The sequence below is a fragment of the Eriocheir sinensis genome, chromosome 36 (assembly GCF_024679095.1).
Source record: "Eriocheir sinensis breed Jianghai 21 chromosome 36, ASM2467909v1, whole genome shotgun sequence".
In the NCBI taxonomy this organism is placed as follows: domain Eukaryota; kingdom Metazoa; phylum Arthropoda; class Malacostraca; order Decapoda; family Varunidae; genus Eriocheir; species Eriocheir sinensis.
In genome coordinates, this window is record NC_066544.1 from 14,942,165 (window position 1) to 14,965,474 (window position 23,310).

The 23,310-nt window shown below is 47.7% G+C and overlaps 1 protein-coding gene across 1 annotated transcript; it reads right to left on the reverse strand.

Moving 5' to 3' along the window:
• Nucleotides 1-6,296: 6,296 nt before the first annotated feature.
• On the reverse strand, nt 6,297-22,746 carry LOC127007887 (uncharacterized). The gene is made up of 4 exons (XM_050879334.1): nt 22,529-22,746; nt 13,379-13,526; nt 11,553-11,813; nt 6,297-11,396 (listed from the first exon to the last, which is right to left on the reverse strand). Exons 1-4 carry the CDS (start codon nt 22,712-22,714, stop codon nt 6,712-6,714), a joined length of 5,280 nt encoding a protein of 1,759 aa, XP_050735291.1. The 5' UTR covers nt 22,715-22,746; the 3' UTR covers nt 6,297-6,711.
• Nucleotides 22,747-23,310: the final 564 nt, after the last annotated feature.

Consider the following 23,310-nt stretch of genomic DNA (forward strand, 5'->3'; position numbering starts at 1 on the left):
AGCCTGGATATCTTGTACATGGCGGGGCAGCACACGTGGGTCATTTGCCTTTGAAGTTATTTAATTGTGGCTGGGATACGTTTTTTTAATCACAGAGGTTAGATTCATGTTTCACTGATACGTTTCCCCCTTGGAGTGAGTAAGACAGCCTGGATATCTTGTACTTGGCAGGGCAGCACACGTGGGTCATTTGCCTCTGAAGAAGTTATTTAATTGTGGCTGGGAGACTTTTTTATAATCACAGAGGTTAGATTCATGTTCCACTGATACATTTCCCCCTTGGAGTGAGTAAGACAGCCTGGATATCTTGTACTTGGCGGGGCTGCACACGTGGGTCATTTGCCTTTGAAGTTATTGAATTGTGGCTGGGAGACTTTTTTATAATCACAGAGGTTAGATTCATGTTTCATTGATACATTTCCCCCTTGGAGTGAGTGAGACAGCCTGGATATCTTGTACATGGCGGGGCAGCACACGTGGGTCATTTGCCTTTGAAGTTATTTAATTGTGGCTGGGATGTTTTTTTTAATCACTGAGGTTAGATTCGTGTTCCACTGATATATTTCCCCCTTGGAGTGAGTGAGACAGCCTGGATATCTTGTACTTGGCAGGGCAGCACACGTGGGTCATTTGCCTTTGAAGTTATTTAATTGTGGCTGGGATACGTTTTTTTAATCACAGAGGTTAGATTCATGTTTCACTGATACGTTTCCCCCTTGGAGTGAGTAAGACAGCCTGGATAACTTGGACTTGGCGGGGCAGCACACGTGGGTCATTTGCCTTTGAAGTTATTTAATTGTGGCTGGGATACGTTTTTTTAATCACAGAGGTTAGATTCATGATCCACGGATACATTTCCCCCTTGGAGTGAGTGAGACAGCCTGGATATCTTGTACTTGGCAGGGCAGCACACGTGGGTCATTTGCCTCTGAAGAAGTTATTTAATTGTGGCTGGGATACGTTTTTTTAATCACAGAGGTTAGATTCATGTTCCACTGATACATTTCCCCCTTGGAGTGAGTAAGACAGCCTGGACATCTTGTACTTGGCAGGGCAGCACACGTGGGTCATTTGCCTCTGAAGAAGTTATTTAATTGTGGCTGGGATACGTTTTTTTAATCACAGAGGTTAGATTCATGATCCACGGATACATTTCCCCCTTGGAGTGAGTAAGACAGCCTGGATATCTTGGACTTGGCAGGGCAGCAAACGTGGGTCCGGGTGTTTGCCTATGAAGTTACTTAATTTACGCGAGCCTTGAGTGTAGTAATTCCTAAAGCGGTGGTGTGTGTCCCCTGAGAGGAAGGTGTGATGTTTCTTGGCTTGGTGTTATTGTTTGCAGGCTCCTCAGGACAGGAGGAGGTGCCTAGGGTGGCGTCATTATTTATGTAATGTAATATAACTGTAATGTCAATCGATTTCCCTTGTTCTCTCTTCTGTTTTTATACTATATGCCGCTGGGCGAAATTAAAATTATTATTATTATTATTAGGTTGGGGTCAATTGATTTACTTAACGTGCCGATATCTCGTTTCCTATCTAACCAACTTGTTCATCTGTTGTAATATGTCTTCTACTGCCTGTGATCTTGGCTACAAACTCTGGGGAATAGTTAACCAATATGGCACCAGTACTGTCCTGTTGATTCTGTATGAGCTTCAGGAAATCGAAGTGTGCCAAGAATAACTCCAGGCCCAAGTCATGCCCATCTTTGTCGAGGATGGTGCCAGGAGGCTAGGAGACAACCTTGGCATCACACATTTTAACCTATTTTATTGACCTGTGGAAAACCTCTCCCCTTCCCTGAAGACACATGTGTGATAGATAGTCTGTGTGCTTGTGTGTAAAATGTGGTTGTGGTGTCTGTGATGGGGTCAAGAGACAATAGGACAGGATGTCATGTGTTGTGTGGCAGGTGGTGGTGTTTGGTGTCCAGATCCTCATGTATCTCATCTTTCCAGAGGTGACGGTGAGGCATGAGGCAGCAGCAGCAACAGCAGCATCTAAGGTGAGAAAAGGGACTGTGCCTTTTTAGACTTCACTTATAGTTAAAATGATGTTCATACATGTTAGACTCTGACGGTACTGATGTGACTAGTTTTCTGAGAAGTTGCTGATAGTTATGTGCTGTTTGAATCATATGAAAGTGCTAATTTTTATGTATTTCCTTTGCAGGAAATGACAGCCTCTCTTCACGACTATATTGGTAAGCTAATAATTCATCTGCATTTATGATTGAATATGCATCATCAATTGCCCAATTTTGTAACCTTGAAAAAATCATACAGGCACGGTACTGTCCCGCTGGCTGTCCATAGCCCTTGGGTATCAGGCTGGGCCTAGAGTAATTCCAGGCTAAGTCAGGCCCATCCCTGTGTGGGGTGGTGCCAGGAGCCAAGGGGACAAGGTATGCTGTGCTGTTCAGGGTGGTGTCTTGTGCCTTGCCTCCCCAGGCCTAGTGGTCATGTGTGTCTCATTGTTTCAGAAGCCATGACAGTATGATGAGTGAGAGCCATGGCAGCAGCACTGAAGGTAAGGGAATAGTCTGCTTGTCTTAGAAATCTCTCTTTATTGATATAACATGATGTCCTATACATGTTAGACTTCTGAAAGTACTGATGTAAAATTTCAGCTGAGGAATTTATCAAGTCTCACAGCTTCTTGAGCCATTGTACAGGTGCTAATGTTATATTTTCCTTGCAGGACAGAGCAGCCTTCCTTCAGGAGTAATGTGTGAGTAAAAATTACCCGTCAACATTTTATCATGCATTAGAAAAGTGACAAGTATATTGAAATACTTGATCAAATGAAACTGACATGTCCTTTTCCCATCCTTATGTCTCAACCTTAACCCTTTCATTGCCTAGCGCTTGCAATGAGACTACCCACTTAGGCGTGCTCGGGTACCCCAGCGGGGGAAGGGGATTTATTTTAACCGCTGTATCTCAAAAACTGCTCATCACAGCTACAAAACAAAAACACCATTGGAAAGAGGAGGCCAAGATCTATAAGATTCGGTTATGAAAGCCTCTCCTGCGAACGTACAGGCACGTTCAGGGGGTGTTATTTGGGTATTATTCTAGTGTTTGCCCATACTCACCCCTCGCAAACAAAATTAGCTAGGGGGCCATTGAGACTGGGGGATGCGGTGGTAAACATGAAATGCGTCACAAATGCATAATTTTTGAGTTATGAGGGTTGATAAATACCCTAGATGTAGGGAAATTCCTTACAATTACTTAGATGTAGGGAAATTTCATACATTCCGTTTTTTTTACAACGTACGGAAACCACACAATTTCACTCACTCTTCATACCAAAGGGGGGTTCGAGGGACAGTATTAAGGTCATAATGAAGTATCTAAACAGTTAGTAAGTTATGTCATAGGAATCTTGCAACTGTCATATACGACTATGTATTCACTTACTGGTAGCACATACGAACGCGTGAAGCAGGTTTGGTATCACATACGAATGCGTGAAGCAGGTTCGAACGTAGGTTACTTGTGTTCAATGTCCCTCAGTTAGCTGTTAGATCGTAAAGTTCGGTTGGGTACTTTAAGAGGGGATGATCCAGGGGGGGCCGCAACCCCCTCTTGGTTAGCAGGGGGGTTGAGGGGGGCAAAGCCCCCCCAATTAGCAGGTCGTAAAGTTCGGTTGGAGTAGTTTAAATATGCTCCCCCACCCAAATACCCCCCCCCCCCCAAGATCGTTGGGGGAAGGGGATTAATTCGACTTCTTTACTTTTCAGTACTTCCGCCTTCATATTATGGTTGAGGGACATGTATTTTTTTTTTTTAAACTATGATATATAGAGGCATATTATAGTAATCTGGAGGCACGGAGTTAATATCCACAAATACCTTGTATACTGGGAATACGAACCCGTGAAGCAGATTCAAAATGCCGTCAGTAAGGATTCACGTGTTCAAACAGCTTGGGCAGAAGGTTCGACAGCCTTCACTTGCTCAAGAACCCACAGTTCTGTTTAAGGTGCGGCATTGAATGGATCACGGCTAGCTGGTGGTTTTGCTTGTGTCAATGATAAACAATGAAGATATACTGTGTTTGGTGCCACGGACTCTACTTGGAGGACAGAAACCTTGTGATGAGGTGACAGCCTGCTAGAGAGAGGGCATGAGTGTGGTGTAGGCGGTTTATGTGAGCGCAGATGGCCTCCGGCGCCACGCCAGATGGTGAGGTGAGCATCGTTTGGTGGGTTCACTACGCTTCTCTCCCAAAACAAGCTTGGGGATCCAGTGAGTGCGTGGTTTCCGTATGGAAAACACTAAATTCGTCGCAAACGCCCATTTTGGTGGTGGTGGGAGGAAAAATTGCTAGATTTAGGGAATTTCCCTAGATCTAGGGTTTTTATCCTCCTCCCCCCCCCTGCCCCCCACTTAAAAAATACGCGATTACGACAGATTTCGTGTCCCCCACCCGAAACCCCGTGTTCCCACGAGGTCCCCAGGCTTGTATGTGGGGGAGGGGGGATTATGGGCAAACACTAGAATTTTACCGTTTTTTGTTGTGAGGACAACTGGGGCTTGCAGCGAGCTTTTACCACCACCAGCAAGTGACGCTAGTGCTCGCTCTTTTAACCTCTGTATCTCAAAAACTATTCATCACAGCTAAAAAACAAAAACACCATTGGAAAGAGGAGGCCAAGATCTATACGATTCGGTAATGTAAGCCTCTCCTGCGAAAGTACAGGCACATTCAGGGGGTGTTGCCTGTGAAGACATACATTTATACGTGTGCGACGGTCAGGCGTAAGGCAACTACTGTAGATCTCTTGATGGGGTGCTGGCAGGGTAGCATTGCCAGCTGCTAAATTTTCAATTATTTGGTCAAAATATCAGTCATGTGATAGGTGAATCTATGCAAAAATGTCGCTATATTAGACAATTAACATCCACCAGTTGCTCGTCCGTAGATTTTCCATGCTGGGCTGACATGATTTTCCACCAAATTTAGTGGAGAGCCCACTCAATTGGCAATGCTGTGTTGTGAGAAATATTGTTGGAACACTCGTACGCAGGAGATTTGAGTGCGGATGGAGCTCACAGCGAGCGTTTAGCACCACCAGCAAATACGCCTAACGCTCGCTGCGAGCGTTTAGCCATGAAAGAGTTAAGAGGTACAAGTGTTATTCTAGAATATTCATAGAAAGAGTCACATGAAATAAAGTCCTTTGTGTAAAACAAAAATTATTGTGGTTTAGAAGTTGAAATGTACCCTGAGTGAAGGAAGAGTATAGATTGAGCACGTTGTAATTGATGTAGGGCACGGTACTGTCCCGCTGGCTGTACATAGCCCTTGGGTATCAGGCTGGGCCCAGAGAAAATCCAGGCTAGTCAGGCCTGTCTTTGTATAGGATGGTGCCAGGAGCCAAGGAAACAGATGGTGTGCTGTGGAGGGTGGCATCAAAGCACTCACTAAAGGCACATATGTTGTCTAACCTTGAGAAGATAATTGCTTCAGTCTGAGACTTAGGTTGCAACTGTTGGCTTCTCCTATCCTCCCGCTCCACCTAACAACTTGGAAAAATCTCCGCTACTGGAGTTGAGTTGTTATTTTAGTGTTGCTAGGTTATGATCCCCTTGGGCTAGGTGATGTTAGGTAGCCAGAATCTGATGTTTAATGCCCTAGAAGTCATGTGAATGTTGTCTTGTTTCAGAATGATGAGGGAGTGCATTGGAGAGGCAGGATGTTGGCAGCACCACTTTCAAGGTGAGAACACTTCTCATAGGGATTCTTCACTTACTCCAGGATGTTCATGATGTTTAACACATGTTAGACTTCTGAAGAGTTTTGATGTAAAGATTAGTCTGAGGTATTATTGCTTTGTCATATGGTTGGTTGAAGTGTTTTTAGATCTTAATTGTGTTTACTCCTGCAGGCTGAAGGACAAGATGGTGTTCCTCTAGGATATTACTGGTGAGTGGTTCTGATTTACTAGTTTGAAAATATTAATAAGTAATTGCTAAATGTTGGCTGCACTGTATTGGTGTTATTTTTATTCTTGATTCCTAAAGTCTTTGATGCAGCTTTTGAGAATCTGAAAGGTACTTGAACAGGTAAATTTTGGAAGTTACGTATAATAGTACTAAATATCTTGAGGGCAACAGCAAAAAGAGAAGTATTTGGACTAAATTTGGTGTAAATGTGAAGGAAGTATATCTAGTTGGGTTAAGGAAGTTTGGTGCTAAGGTGTGTATGATGAATGTAATTTCTTATTGATTTATATTTTGAGGCCCTTGATTTTCCATAAAATAAACATTGAAAAAGAAGTCTGGCTTTTTACATCCATTTATTATGGTTTGCACATGCAACCGGAAGTTACATATACACTGGGGTCTTTGGGGATGTGTAGCATAGAGTGGGTATTGGTAAGTGTACTGTCTGTCCACATGCTTGGCTGTATTATATGTCTGGAATAGTGCTCCAGGACAATACACTGTGTAGTACCTGTTAGTTCAGTTGTAATACCTTGTGTGGAGACGGATAAATTGTTGATTAGGTCATCTCAGCCTAACTTACAGCAAAAGACTTGTCTCCCAACATAATAAGAAAACCACTGACTTCAAATGACTGAAACGATATATAGTAAGCAAGTGTTCTCGGCAGACTGTTCTGCTGTGAAGTAATTTAATTCAGTATTGGTCAACAAATATAGAGGCAGATGGTATGTTGTATGACAATGAAGTGTTAGCAGCAGCAGTCACGAGTTCTGTAGGAAGGCTGACACTTCCTCTGTTGACCAGCATTGTCTATCACCACCATGCATACGATTTTGAAGTAGCCACACTTTCTTCCATTTTGTGGAGAGCTCTGTCTGCCATTCCAAGATGTACCCCTTGATCTACTGGGCTGACTTGTGCGTCCTCGACTTGAGCTTGTGGATGAAGTGAATGGTCTTCCTCTACCACTCTGCTGACCTCTATGGGAAGGCCTTGTGTGTCCTGATTGGCTGCCAGTCCATGTCCCCTGTCCTGATGTTCCTCTTCCTCTTCCTGTGTGGTAGTCATCAGAAGATGAGTATTGTTGAGGATCTTGGTGACGTGGGCGGTGCCCCTCTGACCCACCCAGAGTGACGTGCAGCCCTGGCACTCCACCTTCACTGGTCAGCTGTCGTGATGCGTGGGGGCCAGTGACTGAGGCAAACACTCTGTCTGAACCTGGTGACTGTGATGTGAGGCTCAGGTGCGTGTTGAAACCCTGCACCATTCTTTGTGAGCTGGCCCCTGCTGGTGAACTCTGTCCCAGGATGACACGACCACGAAACCCAGGAGGGATGCTGTAACCTGGGGCCCCGGGAATCTTCTCCCCAGCTTGAATGTAGATCCCAGGTTGTTGCATGAGTGACGTCTTCATTCTTTGGCCTTGACCCATTGTTATGACATTCAGGGTGGGTCCATCCCTACCATTGGGCAAGGTCTGGGTGCTGCCAGGCTCACCAGGGACTATGGGTATTCCCATAGGCATTGGTGTAGTCTCAACAGCCCATCCCCTACCCCTATCCCTTGCTGCTACACCTGTCCCTGAAGGTCTGGAACTCAGGGGGTGGCTGGGTTGGTGGTGTGTCCTGGTGGGCTGGTCAGGAGCAGGAGGCCGAACTGGAGTGTGACGGTCAAGGGTGTGAGGCTGTTGACGACCAGGGGAGGAGTATGGAATGGAAGGCTGAGCTGGGGTCTGGCGGTCTGGCTGCTGAGGCTGATGTCGCCATTGTTGGTCTGGAGTTCGGGAATGGTCTAGGGTTTGAGAATAGCCTGAAATGTGGTCTGGAGTCTGGGAATAGCCTGAAGTGCGGTCTGGAGTCTGGGAATAGCCTGAAGTGCGGTCTGGAGTCTGGGAGTAGCCTGAAGTGCGGTCTGGAGTCTGGGAATAGCCTGAAGTGCGGTCTGGAGTCTGGGAATAGTCTGGAATACGGTCTGGAGTCTGGGAATAGCCTGAAGTGCGGTCTGGAGTCTGGGAATAGTCTGGAATACGGTCTGGAGTCTGGGAGTAGCCTGGAGTGCGGTCTGGAGTCTGGGAATAGTCTGGAATACGGTCTGGAGTCTGGGAATAGCCTGGAGTGCGGTCTGGAGTCTGGGAATAGTCTGGAATACGGTCTGAAGTGCGGTCTGGAGTCTGGGGATAGCCTGGAATACGGTCTGGAGTCTGGGAATAGTCTGAAGTGCGGTCTGGAGTCTGGGAATAGTCTAGAATACGGTCTGGAGTCTGGGAATAGTCTGGAATACGGTCTGGGGTCTGGGAATAGTCTGAAGTGCGGTCTGGAGTCTGGGAATAGTCTGGAATGCGGTCTGGAGTCTGGGAATAGCTTGGAATACGGTCTGGAGTCTGGGAATAGTCTGAAGTGCGGTCTGGAGTCTGGGAATAGCCTGGAATGCGGTCTGAAGCTCGTGAGTAGTCTGGAGTTTGGGAGTAGTCTGGAATACGGTCTGGAGTCTGGGAATAGTCTGGAATGCGGTCTGGAGTTTGGGAATAGCCTGAAGTGCGGTTTGGAGTCTGGGAATAGTCTGGAATGCGGTCTTGAGTCTGGGAATAGTCTGGAATGAAGTCTGGAGTTTGGGAGTGGTCTGGAGTCTGGGAATAGTCTGGAATGCGGTCTGGAGTTTGGGAGTAGTCTGGAATACGGTCTGGAGTTTGGGAATAGCCTGAAGTGTGGTTTGGAGTCTGGGAATAGTCTGGAATGCGGTCTGAAGTCTGGGAATAGCCTGAAGTGCGGTTTGGAGTCTGGGAATAGTCTGGAATACGGTCTTGAGTCTGGGAATAGTCTGGAGTTTGGGAGTAGCCTGGAATACGGTCTGGAGTCTGGGAATAGTCTGGAATGCGGTCTGGAGTCTGGGAGTAGTCTGGAGTTCGGGAATGGTCTGGTGTTTGGGAATGACCTGGAATGCGGTCTGGAGTTTGGGAGTAATCTGGAGTTCGGGAATGATCTGAAGTGCGGTCTGGAGTCTGGGAATAGCTTGGAATGCGGTCTGGAGTTCGGTAATAGTCTGGTGTTTGGGAATAACCCGGAATGTGGTCTGGAGTTTGGGAGTAATCTGGAATGCGGTCTGGGGTTTGGGAATGGTCTGGAATGCGATCTTGTGTTGGGGAATGGTCTGGTGTTTGGGAATGGCCTGGAATGCGATCTTGTGTTTGGGAATGATCTGGAATAGGGTCAAGTTTCGTGGAATTGTCTGGAACTCGGTCTGATGTTTGGGAATCGTCTGGTGTTCGAGAAGTTTCTGGAATGTGGTCTGGTGTCTGGGAATCTGGAATTGGGTCAGGAGTCTGGGAATAGTCTGGAGTCTGGGAATGGTCTGGTGTTGGAGAAGTCTCTGGAAGGTGGTCTGGAGTCTGGGAATCTGGTGTTTGAGAATGTTCAGGAGTTTGTGAATCTGGAATATGGTCTGGAATGCCATCTGCTGTTTGAGAAAGGTCTGGAACTTGGGAATCTGGAATGTGATCTGGTGTTTGGGAATGGCCTGGAGTGCGATCTGGAGTCTGGGAATAGTCTGGAATGTGGTCTGGAGTTTGCGAATAATCTAGAATCTGGGAATAGTCCAGAGTTTGGTAATAATCTAGATAGCGATCTTGAGACTGGGAATGGCCTGGAATGCGGTCTGGAGTTTGGTAATAATCTTGGAAGCGATCCGGAGTTTGAGAATAATCGGGAGTGTGATCTGGAGTCTGGGAGGAACTTGGAATGCCGTTTGTAGTTCGGGAATAGTCAGGAATATGTGTTTGATTATAATTTTGAAAGTATCTTGGAATATAGGGTTGTTTGGCTGAGTAGGAGTGGTCGGGAATGCCCTCTGGAGTTTCTGAGTAGTCTTGGGGATTAGTGTAGTCAGGGATATAAGGTTGGTCTGGAGTCTGGGAGTAGTCCGGATCATGGGGCTGTTCTGGAGTTTGGTGAGGGTCAGAAGTTTGGTGGGGCTCAAGGGGCTGGCTGGGGTGTGGCTGCAGGTCTGGCGTAGTGGTCTGGAGCTGGTGAACAAGACCTGGAGGATGGGAGGTGAGGTCTGGCTGAGGGAAGGCCAAGCTAGGGGCAGGTGTGGGGTACAGGGGGTACAAGTCCTCCTCCAGGGGCTGCACGTGGAAGATTGAGGGGTCCAGGTAGTCTGTTGAGCCGTTGAAATCGTAATAGTTAGACGGGTCGAAACTGTAGTCCTCGTAGTGTGTTTCAGCCAGATCAGTTCCATTTGGAGGTGTGCCCAGCTCTCCCTGGAAGTAAGTGGCCATGCCCACCTGCCCCGCTGCCGGAGGGGCTACCTTCCGTCCACCACCCTCCTGTTCCTCATGTACTTGTTGGGGCACTTGGCCGATCTCACTTTCCTGGGGCGGCACACCGCTGGCCACCACCAGGCCCTCCCTAGCAGGAACAAGGCCAGTACCTGACGGAATGAGGTGGGGCGGAGGCGGGGGCAGCGCTGCCACCTCTGGCAGCATCTGTGGCTGGTGCACCGTCTCCATGATATTGCTCAACATATCTGACATCTCCATCCTAATCATGTCCCTGCTGCTGTGCCCTGGAACCATGTTGCCCTCAACGGAGGGCAGAGCCTCGCCCTGGTGGGCATGGAGGGACTGGGCCTGAAGGGTGCTGGAGTGTGCCGTACCCAAGTATGACCCGTGCACCGACTTGCCGCCCAGCGTGGCCAGAGTGGACTCGCCGTGTGGGGTGGCAATCGCCGAGGCGGCGCCATGCTCACCCGGCTCTGCCTCGTTGATGCCATCAGGGGAAAACTCGATCTGGGCATGAGTGGTGGCAGCGTCGGGGGCGCGTGCCCTGGCGTCCGCCGTGCCACTCTGTTGGCCTGCCCCCACATTGGAGGCGAGTATGGGATCGTCAGTCCCGTGGTGATCGGTGACTTGTGCCCTGGATGAAGAGTTTTCCCCAAGTGTCAATGCAGCCTGGGTCAGCTGTCCTCCATTGAGGGTCAGCGCCGACCCGTCCACTCCCCGTACGTTGCCTGCCACCCATGTGTGGCTCTTCCCGCCGCTGTTCAGGGCTTCCGCCGTGAAGTAGTTGCCGCCACCATGTACTCCTGACAGGCTTCCGCCATTTGAGTCCCGCTGCGGTATATCGTCATACCGGCCCAGCTGATCCCCAGGTCTGGCGTGTCGCCGATTACTCTGTCCTCTGGTGACCCTGTCGTTTTCCTCTTTGCCGTTATGCCTATGGAATATCTGTCCGTCCTTCACGATGGTGTCAGGTGTGCTAATGACAGTCTGTCTTGAAGCACGGCTCCTGAGGGCAGCCTCGCTCTCCTCGGCCCTGCGGTTGAAGTCACTGTAATGCTGGAAACCGTGACCTTGGTGACTCGCTCCGGCAGGAGAGGGAGCCTGACGAGGCGCCTCCTGCACCCCGCCTCGCGTAATATCTGGCTTGCTTCTGATCACTGTAATGAAGAACATAAGCAATTAACGTATTTAAGCAGTATGTCAGAACAATGTAGATTACGATGATACTCTGAATATCTTATTCTAACACTGAGTTTAGAGTACCTGTTCTTCATGTATTTAAGCTTTCTAAACCTTATTCAGGATTAACTCACCGTAAGTGGCTCTAGCAGCGTCACGCACCACTGGAGGGCTCGAGGAGGACTTATGCTTGTGTTTCCTCCCCTTTTTGAGGCCTCGGTTATTTTTCCTTCTTCCGTTGGATCGTGATTTTGCATGGGGTCTAATGGAGCGAGTCTGGGGCGGCGCAGCTCTGAAATTTCTCTGCTGTTGTCTGGTGGGCCTTCTAGCCGTTGAGGCGAGGCGGCGGCGGTGAGAGGCACGGTGAAGGCTTCTCCTCGTCCTGTCGGCACCTTCTGTGGGGTAAAGGGCAGCTGAGCAGAGTACATGAGAAACTGCAAGAATGGAGAAACCGTGGAGCAGTGGAGTAGAGTAGTGGAAGTTAGTGAAATTTAGAGGTGAAACAGAAAAGTATAGTGAGTTAGTGAGAGGCGGAGCAGAGGAAGTGTAGGGAAACTTAACCAAATTAGAGTAAGAACAGGGAGGAGTAAAGGAAATGAGCGAAATTTAAGCGGTGTGGAAAGTAGAAAGGCACAAGGGAGGTGGTGTGTAGGGAAGGAAAGGCAACACAAGCTGAGGGAAGAAATTAGTAAGGAAAACCACATGACCTTTAAAAAAAATACCGATAACCTACTATGGCTTAACCCGGTAGCAGCGACGGGCCAAATTTGTGGCTTTACCGTGTAGCAGCGACGGGCCAAATTTGTGGCTTTACCGTGTAGCAGCGACGGGCCAAATTTGTGGCTTTACCGTGTAGCAGCGACGGGCCAAATTTGTGGCTTTACCGTGTAGCAGCGACGGGCCAAATTTGTGGCTTTACCGTGTAGCAGCGACGGGCCAAATTTGTGGCTTTACCGTGTACCAGTGACGGGCCAAATTTGTGGCTTTACCGTGTAGCAGCGACGGGCCAAATTTGTGGCTTTACCGTGTACCAGCGACGGGCCAAATTTGTGGCTTTACCGTGTAGCAGCGACGGGCCAAATTTGTGGCTTTACCGTGTACCAGTGACGGGCCTAATTTGTGGCTTTACCGTGTACCAGCGACGGGACAAATTTGTGGCTTTACCGTGTACCAGCGACGGGCCAAATTTGTGGCTTTACCGTGTAGCAGCGACGGGCCAAATTTGTGGCTTTACCGTGTACCAGCGATGGGCCAAATTTGTGGCTTTACCGTGTACCAGCGACGGGCCAAATTTGTGGCTTTACCGTGCACCAGTGACGGGCCTAATTTGTGGCTTTACCGTGTACCAGCGACGGGCCAAATTTGTGGCTTTACAGTACCAGCGACGGGCCAAATTTGTGGCTTTACCGTGTACCAGCGACGGGCCAAATTTGTGGCTTTACCGTGTACCAGCGACGGGACAAATTTGTGGCTTTACCGTGTACCAGCGACGGGACAAATTTGTGGCTTTACCGTGTACCAGCGACGGGCCAAATTTTTGCCATGATATAAACCCCCCAAAATAGATGATGCATAAATTGATCACAAATGCGTTGATATATATTATGAAATGGTTTGCGTGAGCGATGATTTTTCTCATTATTCTCGCTTTGAGGGGCCTTTAAGAAATATGATCCCACAGCTACCGGGTTAAGACTATTATTAAACCGCATCAATATACAAAACTAGATGAAAAGATAAATCGCATTCATTATATAAAAAAAAATAGGTGAGAAAAAAAACGCATTAATATATACATGCCATTTCCTCACTTCACAACGCATCACACACACACACACACACACACACACACACACACACACACACACACACACACACACACACACACACACACACATACATAGATACATACACACACACCACGGAAATTGAAAACAATGATAAAAAGATCCATTCTCACCTGTGAACGAGAGCGATGGGTGGAGGGGGGCGGGGGTGGCTCGGGCGGTGGTGGGTGGAGGTGGTGGTGGATGGGTGTGGGAGACCTGCGTGCCGGGTCGATCACCTGAGTTCCATTCTACCTGCCGGCCGCCACTCACCTGGGCTACCTGGCGTGCGAGAGAGGGAGAAGCGAAGAGGGATAAGAGAACAGGCATAGGGGAAGGGAAGAGATGTGAAGAATGAATAAAAAGGGAGAGAGAGGAGGGAGAAATGAAGAATAAGAGAAGAAAGATTGGGGAAAGGAAAAGAGAATAAAAAGGAGAAAGAGGAGGGAGAAAAGAAGAAGAATGAGAAAAGAATTAAGGATTGGGGAAGGGAAGAGAAGTGAAGAAAGAATGGAAGAGGTGGGGCAGAGAGGAGGAAGAACGGGAGATAAACAGAGAAAAGAAAAGTGGAAGAAGAATGAAAGATGAGGGGAAGAGAAAGGAAGTAGGGAAAGGAGGAAGAGAGGAAGGAAAGGAGGAAGCAAGAGGGAGGAAAAATTAAAAGAGGAAGGGATGAGATGATTGGAAAGTGAAGGTGAAGAGAAAAATGAGGGACCAAGTAAAGAGAAAGAAGGGAAAGGGGAAAGATGTAAAGGGGAGGAAAAAGGAAAGGAAAGGAAAGGGAAGGGGTGGATAGCAAAAAGGGGGATAAATAAGAGAAGGGAGAGAGAAATAACGGTGACAGGAAAATGAGAAGGGAGGAAAATGGGAAATAAGGAGAGGAGAGGGAGACTAAGAAAGAGGAAAGGAGAGAAAGGGAGAATTAGGATGAGGAGAGGGAAGGAAAGACAAGAGAGAGAGAGAGAGAGAGAGAGAGAGAGAGAGAGAGAGAGAGAGAGAGAGAGAGAGAGAGAGAGAGAGAGAGAGAGAGAGAGAGAGAGAGAGGTTATCAGGTTTAAGGTTATGTAGAAGGAAAAATATCGATAGAGCGTGTCATCATTGAGCTATTGCCCATTCTCTCTCTCTCTCTCTCTCTCGCTCTCTCTCTCTCTCTCTCTCTCTGGAGTCTGTTTTCTAAGTAATTATGTAATTTTTCTCCCTCCCTCGGCCTGTTTGTGTGTAATTATCTCTCTCTCTCTCTCTCTCATTTCTTGTTGGGGGTTAAAATAAGAGTAAGAATACGATACTGCGAGAGAGAGAGAGAGAGAGAGAGAGAGAGAGAGAGAGAGAGAGAGAGAGAGAGAGAGAGAGAGAGAGAGAGAGAGAGAGAGAGAGAGAGAGAGAGAGAGAGACTAAAATTATATATCATAGACGTGAGGAAAATATTATACTGTCACGTACTACGAAAAAAAATATAGAAAAAAAAATATTAAAGCAAAAAAAAGATTAATTTATGAACTCGCAAACACACACACACACACACACACACACACACACACACACACACACACACACACACACACACACACGTAATCATCATAATTCCTCCCCAACTCATCTCCCCTAAAGAAGAGAAGGGATGGGGAGAGAGGGGAGAGGAAGGGGAAGAGTGATGGGGAGAGAAAGAGATGGAAAGGGGAGGAATGGCAATATAAAAAAAGAGGGGGAAGAGAAGGCGTGATGGGGAGATAAAGGAGAAGGGGAGGAAGGAATGATGGGGAGAGAAGGGAAGGAGATGGAGAAATGCAAAGGGGAGAAAGTGGGGAGGGAGGGAAATGGATGGATGAGGGGAAGGGAGGGTGAACGAAAAGAATGAAAGGAGAGGAACGGAGAGATGGAAAGCAAGAGGAAAAAAGGGAGAATAGAGCTTGGAAAAAATGATGGGTGACAGAAAGAGGGAAAGAGTGTAAGGAAGAAGAGGAACAAGAAAGGAGTGATGGCAAGTGAAGAGCAGGGAAGGGGGGGAAAAGAAGGAAGAAGAGAGAAACAGAGTAACAGGAAAAGGAAAGGAAGAAACACAATACACAACAAAGGCGAGGAGAAGAAAAAAAAAGATAGAAAGGAAGAAAGATATTAATGTTGTAAGGAGAGGCGACGTGAAGAATTGACGGGAAGGAAAGGAAAGGAAAGGCAAAGCGACGGGAGGAGATGGAAAGAGAAGGAAGAGGAAAAGTAGAGACGGAAAGGAAAGGAAAGAGGAGGAGGAGACGGGACGAAAAGGGAGGAAGGGGAAGAGTAGAGACGGAGAGGGAAGGAAGGGGAAGAGTAGAGACGGGAAGGGAAGGAAGGGGAAGAGAACTTGACCGGAAGGGAAAGGGAGGAGAAACAAAGGAGAAGGGAAGGAAGGGGAAGACTAGAGACGGAGAGGGAAGGAAAGAGGATTAGGAGACGGGATGAAAAGGAAAGGAAGGGGAAGAGAACTTGACCGGAAGGGAAGGGGAGGAGAAGGAGGAGGAGGAGGCGTGGTGTAAGGAATAGGAAATGATGGGAGTTTGTTACGTGTCAAGGGAGAATTAAGGAGGCTGATAAAGGAGGCGATTATCATAGTAAATGGATAATCTTGAGAGAGAGAGAGAGAGAGAGAGAGAGAGAGAGAGAGAGAGAGAGAGAGAGAGAGAGAGAGAGAGAGAGAGAGAGAGAGAGAGAGAGAGAGAGAGAGAGAGAGAGAGAAATGACTAATTGACAATACAAAGGCTTTTCCTAAGGTTGAAGAGCGTCAATTAAGAGACAATTCGAGAGAGAGAGAGAGAGAGAGAGAGAGAGAGAGAGAGAGAGAGAGAGAGAGAGAGAGAGAGAAACGACACGTGTATATAGGGTTATGTTGCAATGATCTCCAAGGAATGAGTTTAATCCTGTCATAAAGGGATCAAGTCACGTTAGGTGGATCAAGGAGTGGAGAAGGAGGAGCAGGTGGAATCGAACCCTATGTGGTGATGATGGTGATGGAATGAATTAAGTGGAGTAGGCTGTGTGTGGATGGAGTGGATAAGAATAAGGGGGATAAATGAAAGGGAGGTGGAGGTGGTAAGTGGAAGGGAGTGCGTGTGGAGTGTGTGGGAGTGGAAGAAGGGAGTAAGTGGAGTGAGAGTGGTGCAGGACATCGACCGTGTGTGTGTGTGTGTGTGTGTGTGTGTGTGTTCACCACATCCACATTTCCACACTTCCTCCACTTCAACTCTCACTTCTTGCGTTCCCCTCCTTTCCTCCCTCCCTCTCTTCCCCTCCCTTCCCTCCCTCCTCCCTTCCTTCTCTCCTTCACTCACGCACTCACTTTCACAAACTCACTCATTCAATCAGTCAATCATTAACTCATTCATTCACATCTCAAGGAGTTTGTTTGACACGTCCCCTGCGCTAGTGGTGGTGGTGGTGAGGGGGGGGGGAGGGGGGTGGTGGTGGTGGTGGTGTGAGGGTGGTGATGAGGGTGGAAGTGCTCTCTCTCGGCTCATGTGTTCAACTCATTTCCTTTATTGCCGGCGCTGAGCTGAGGCGCTATTTCTGGACACTTGCCTCACCCCGCCGCCGCCGCCTTTTTATTAGTATTGTTATAATTACCGCGCCAGCGTCAGCCTCGCCACCAACATCCTGGAGAAGGTTTGGTGGCGCCACGCGGCTACTCTAGGCGCGAGGATTTTTGTCAGCCTCAGGGCCATCTCTCTCTCTCTCTCTCTCTCTCTCTGGGGCGGGGAGGGGCACAGCGGGGCGGGGCGGGGCAGGGCACAGGCCATATGGCGCACAGACCCGCCCGGGGTTAGGTAACAGTAATTTCACGATAGCGTAGAGCGGCTGCTGCTGCTGCCATCGCCACCACCGCCTCCCCTCCTGCTGCCCCGCCGTGGCCATTCTGTCAAATTAGCGTGATCACTTAAAGCTGAATCTGTAGTGGCGGCGTGTAGGGCTGCAGGAGGCGGCGAGGCGGTGATGGGCCTGCATGCATGGCTGGCCCTCTGACCCACTGGCCGACGCTCACCGCAGCACTCACCGCTGCCTCCTGTGTGGCCGGCCGTGACATGCAAGTAACCTCAGTGCGTGAGCCGCCTTTCGCTTAACTCTAAGCAGCCACAAAGGGTTCAGGCCAGCGTTTCTTAACCTCGTGTGCCAGCAGCCCCTGGGTGCTGAATCTGATTTCAAGGGGTGCTGGCTTGTGTTCCGCCCAGACACAGTGCAGGGTGTTGGGACTGTCAGGCTGCATGTCTGACGTCGCTCCAGGAAGTCAGTTGTATCTTACGATCAATATATTACAAATATTCTTATTGAGTTTATAGACGAATGACGTACTTTTAGAGAAAATAATAAAATAAATATATTTTTTAGAAATTAACTTAATGATATGAGATGTTTTATCTACTTTATGGTGCAGCAACAATATGTAATTTTTGACACCAAACTACGAGGGTGCTCAGCAAGCAAAGCCTAACTCGAGGGGTTCCGGCCACGCATATACAATACAGGTCGCTGAGGTCAGAAAGGGTTGAGAAACCCTGGCTCAGGCTGCTCGAGGCCGGCTGCAGGAACAGCAATAGCAGGTAATTTTCCTGCCTTGCGCTCAATGATCGCTGACGTGACGCAAATACTGCGAGTCGTGTGCCGCGGGAAACGTGCTGAGGCGGCGTCGGCTCAGCGCCTCGATAGTGCTCACAATTGTTGGCGTCGCATTCCGTCCCTTTGTCGAGTTCTGCCCCAATTTAAACTGTGCATGCACACAACTCAATGTTACGGTATCTGGAAGGGCGTCGGCGGCGCTGACCAAGCAAACACTCGGCGCACGTCGCCTGGGGGCGGTGGGGGAGGGGGGCGCTATCAAGGCTCACCGCGACTGTTATCAAGAGTTACTTCCGTGAAGGGAGAAATCTATCCGAAATAACGGCCTGGCAAATTACGGTTTGTTAGTCTGTGGCCGCGAATATTGCTGCGTGAGGCGGGTAATGAAGGCGATTTTCCGCTAAAATAAAAAGTTAAGCCAACAAAGGAAGAGGAACTGAATATGAGTAGTTTAGTATTTTCTCTCCCCTTTGTTTTCACTACCAAGCGAACCTTTCACACACCACTGAATAAAGTGAATGTTTTACCTGCCGTGTCTTGTAAAAAGATATCTGTGGCGAGTACAGACAGTTATCTACTTGCCAGCGGCGAGTGTAGTTTTTAAGTGCATGTGTTTTCTTGAATTTGATCTTCAGGTTTTCAGTCATAACGGTGAAAAAAAATTGTCACCCGATGATCAAGCAACTAATTTAAATTGCTAAACCCTCGTCGCGATGACCTTAATAGTTATTTTTATCTTCGGTGAGTGGAAGTTTTTGTGTGGCTGGAAAGTAAAATCAGCGCCTCCCGAGTCGCCCCGGGCTGTGGTGACGGGGTGTTGTGGCGGGAGTCAGGGACGCTGCCCCCGACCCTCCCCGGCCCTCCCCCTCCTCCCCCCCCTGTGCGTGACACGGGGCTCGTCACGCTCACCTTCACTCACTTTGAACTCTCACGCTCTCCCTCCCTCTCTCTCTCTCCGCTCCTACAGTCGGTATTCTGAGACGCTTCTGGTTCTCACGTCAACTCTTTCCAAAGGCCAGAAAGGATATCAGTCGCGTTCCAGTGAGTGTTTCCTTAGGTTCATGGTACGGAAGATTGTTCATACTACCACCAGGGTCACTAAACTTCCCCTGGAAATGCACAGAACAATGAAAACCACGTAAAATGTATGTGCGTGGCCGCCGAATGCTTTCAGGGTTATATTCTTAAACTTTTTGGCGTCCAAGAACATTTGACAAAGCTTTCGTAGGAGTTTTAGCCATTTCCAGGAGGTAGTTTTATGACCCTGGTGGTAGTTTGACCCTTCCTCTGTACCACGAACCTAAAAAGAATCAGGAGGAGTTTTAGGCATTTCCAGGAGGTTTTTTACCCCCCAGGGAGTAGTTTGACTTCCTCTGTACCACGAACCTAAAAAGAATACGGAGGAGTTTTAGGCATTTCCAGGAGGTAGTTTTATGACCCTGGTGGTAGTTTGACCCTTCCTCTGTACCACGAACCTAAAAAGAATCAGGAGGAGTTTTAGGCATTTCCAGGAGGTAGTTTTATGACCCTGGTGGTAGTTTGACTCTTCCTCTGTACCACGAACCTAAAAAGAATCAGGAGGAGTTTTAGGCATTTCCAGGAGGTAGTTTTATGACCCAGGTGGTAGTTTGACCCTTCCTCTGTACCACGAACCTAAAAAGAATCAGTAGGAGTTTTATGCATTTCCAGGAGGGAGTTTTATGACCCTGGTGGTAATTTGACCCTTCCTCTGTACCACGAACCTAAAAAAAATAACTAAGACCCCGATTGAGCTCCACATTGGCCTTTGGAAACAATTGATGTGAGGGGTGGAAGCGTCTGGAGGAACACCGCCTTGAATCACTCCCTCCAACGCCAAGACGCCACACACTCACCTGCTCACCTGGTATGCAAGCGCGTGGCCCCCAAATACGCCATGTGCTCAGGTAATACGCACAGGTGACCGCAGATACGCACACGAGGGAGCGCTGATTAAAAGGCAAAGGCAAAAAAAGAGAAAAAAAATAGCGAAAATAAATTACACCGTGACTTGTTAAAAATTCACGTGAAATAAGATGCAATTTTCGTACATTTCTCATAACCCGCGCGAGTCACGTCAGTAATTTGGTTTCTTATAGTCAGTCTCTCTCTCTCTCTCTCTCTCTCTCTCTATCTATCTATTTATCCCTCTTATTTAATTAGTTATTGAATTTCAGATGATGTTTAATTAGTTTGTTCTTTTCTCTCCCACCACCTCCACTACTACTACTACTACTACTACTATAACTACTACTATATCTATCTATCTATCAGTATCTTTATCTATATATATCTGTGTATATATCTGGGTGTGTGTATGTGTGTTTAAGAGAGAGAAACAGAGAGTAAAAGAACGAAACCCAATGTAAAGTCTTCCTATTCCTCTACTTGTCGCCTTTTTAGCTGCAATGAGTTCGAGGGGTCGCGCTCATCATCTCCCTGTGTGTGTGTGTGTGTGTGTGTGTGTGTGTGTGTGTGTTTCAAGGCCGGCGGTGGAATGCCTCGATCAAGCTGGAAGTTGCATGCCAAGTGCTGCAAGGCCAAGGCAAAGAGGGGCGAGCTGCACTGTGATTAGAGGGAGAGAGAACGATCGAGAGAGAGAGAGAGAGAGAGAGAGAGAGGAGGGGGGGGGGGGGTGTTATTTGTTAGTGTGTTTGTGTTCTTATTTGGGGTTCATTAGAGAGTAATTTTTTTTTTCTTTTAGTTGATGTTATATTATTTTTTCTTCTCGTCCTCAACTACTACTACTACTACTACTACTACTACTACTACTACTTCTACTTCTACTACTACTACGTCTACTGCTACTAATACTACTACGTCTACTACTACTACTACTACTACTACTACTACTACTACTACTACTATTACTACTACTATTACTACTACTACTACTACCACCACCACCACCATCACCATGACCACCACCACCACAATATAAAGCTCTACGCAAGGTCAAGACTGGACAACGCCACACAGTTTATGCACCACCTTAGCTCACGCACGCACACACACACACACACACACACACACACACACACACACACACACACACACACACATGACTTCTCCCTTGTATATATGCGTTGTGACTTACCACTCTATAGCAACAACAACAACAACAACAACAGCAGCAGCAACAACAACAACAACAACAAGCACTTACATAGTTTGAAAGATAAACAAAATCGTAAATAAAAACAAAAACATCACCCTTACTATACCCCTCCCCCCCCCTTCCCATCGCCACGACGACCACCACCACCACCACCACCATTACTCAACTCCACCCCATCATCAGTGTTTCTCCCTGCCATAAATCTCCCCGGGACACTCCATCTCCACCTAAATGCACTGGGTGGAGGGAGAGAGGTGGAGGACGAGGAGGAGGGAGGTGAAGGAATGGAGGAGAAGGGTGAAGGAAAAGAGACTGGATGCGGAGGGAAGAGTTGCGATACATGAGGAATAAAGAAGGTGGAGGGGAGGAGATGAAAGGAGAAAGTGGAGGATAGGTGGAAGAGGAAGGGGAGGAAGGTGGAGAAAAGGAGAGACAGTGGATGCGGAAGAAGGAATTGGGGTACAGGAAAAAGAAGGAAGATGGTGGAAAGGAAAGAAAAGTGGAAGACGGGAAAAACAGGATAAATGAAGTGGAGGAGAATAACTGGGAGGTGGAATAGTGGAGAAGCAGGAAAGGTGGAAGAAATGACATAAGTGAAACAGCGAGTCTGAGGTGGAGGGACGAACTAGAAAATAAGGGAGAAATGTGGAAGAAGAAGGGAGGTGGAGCAGTGAGTCAATGGAGGAATAAAAGAAAGGTGGACGAATAGAGTTGATTAAAGTGGACAAGATGGAAGAAGAGGTGGAGGAAAGCAATAGGGAAGTGGGCACAACTATAATAAATGAAGTAGAAACAGAGGAAATGAATAAAGAAATGGAATGAATAATATGAAGAGGCAGAAAAAAAGGAAAAATAAATAAAGGATGAAGGGAGTGGATGAAGCAAATGAAAGGGGAAGTGGGAAAAGAAGTGGAGTTAGTAGAATGAAGAGGTAGAAGAAGAAGGGAAAATAGAGGAAGTGGACAAAATCAGAGGTGAAGAGTTAGACGAAGAAGATGAAGGAGAAATGGATGAATAGAGAGTGAATAAACGAGGAAGTAGATAATGGAAGGAGTAGATGAAGAGGAGGCAGACAAATAAGATAAAATACAAAAAAAACAAGAGATGGAGAAAGAGAAATAGAGGAAGAGGATAAAATTGAATAAGCAGAGAGATGAAGGAAGTGGATAAAGAAGTAGAGAAATGGAAGAAAGGAGAAGAAACAGGAAAATCAGAGGTAAAAAGATTGATAGTTGGAGAAAGAGAAATAGAGGAAGAGGACAAAACTGAATAACCAGAGAGATGAAGGAAGTGGATAAAGAAGAAGAGAAATGTAAGAAAGGAGAAGAAACAGGAAAATCAGAGGTAAAAAGATTGATAGTTGGAGAAAGAGAAATAGAGGAAGAGGACAAAACTGAATAACCAGAGAGATGAAGGAAGTGGATACAGAAGAAGAGAAATGGAAGAGGAAGAAACAAGAGCAAACAAAATCAGAGGTAAACAGATTGATGAATTGACGAATGGAGATGGATCAGCGGGAGGGTTCGGTTCGGGCAGGTATGAAAGGAGGGGCTGAGTGTGTCGATACCTGCTGGGTGGTGGGGGAGCGGGGGTCTGCTAGGGTGCCCAGTAGGAGGGGTGGCAGCAGCAGGGGCAGGAGGAACCACGCCCTGGGTACACACTCCATGCTGGTTGTTCGCCGCCACAGAACTCCCTGAGGACTGCCCGGCATCATCAACACCACTCCACTATACCACCGATGCCCACCCTCCATCTCCTCCTCCTCCACCTCCGCCTCCACCCACGCCAATGCCCTGTCTCACTCCTCATGCCCTCTCCTCCTCCTCCTCCTCCTATACCCATGCCCTTGCTCTCTAGTTCTTTCTTTCTCCCTCTCTCGCATTTCTTATCCTCCTCCTCCTCCTCTTCCTCCTCCTTCTCCACTTCCACCATGTCTTCCTCCCTCCCCCCCCACGCTCCACCACTTATGCTGTCTTTCTCTTTCTCTTTCTCTCCCTTTCTCATCCAGTCTTCACCCGAAATCGCCTCTCATCCACCTCTCTCCACCTCCACCCTCGCTTTCACCCACTTTCATCCTCCACAACGTCTCCACATGATCGATATCCACCCTTGTCCTGCTCTCCACCTCGGGTCACCATTAGCACGGCAGGTGGAGGTAATGACCCTAATTAGTCTCCCTGGGACCACCTGACCTGACCTCCACCTGTCTGAGTTATTATCCTCTTCCTTGTCCTATGACGTAATGGTTTCTCTCTCTCTCTCTCTCTCTCTCTCTCTCTCTCTCTCTCTCTCTTCGTATTTAGTTCCTCCTTTTTCTCTCTCCCTTCTTCTGTAGCTCCCTATTCTAAT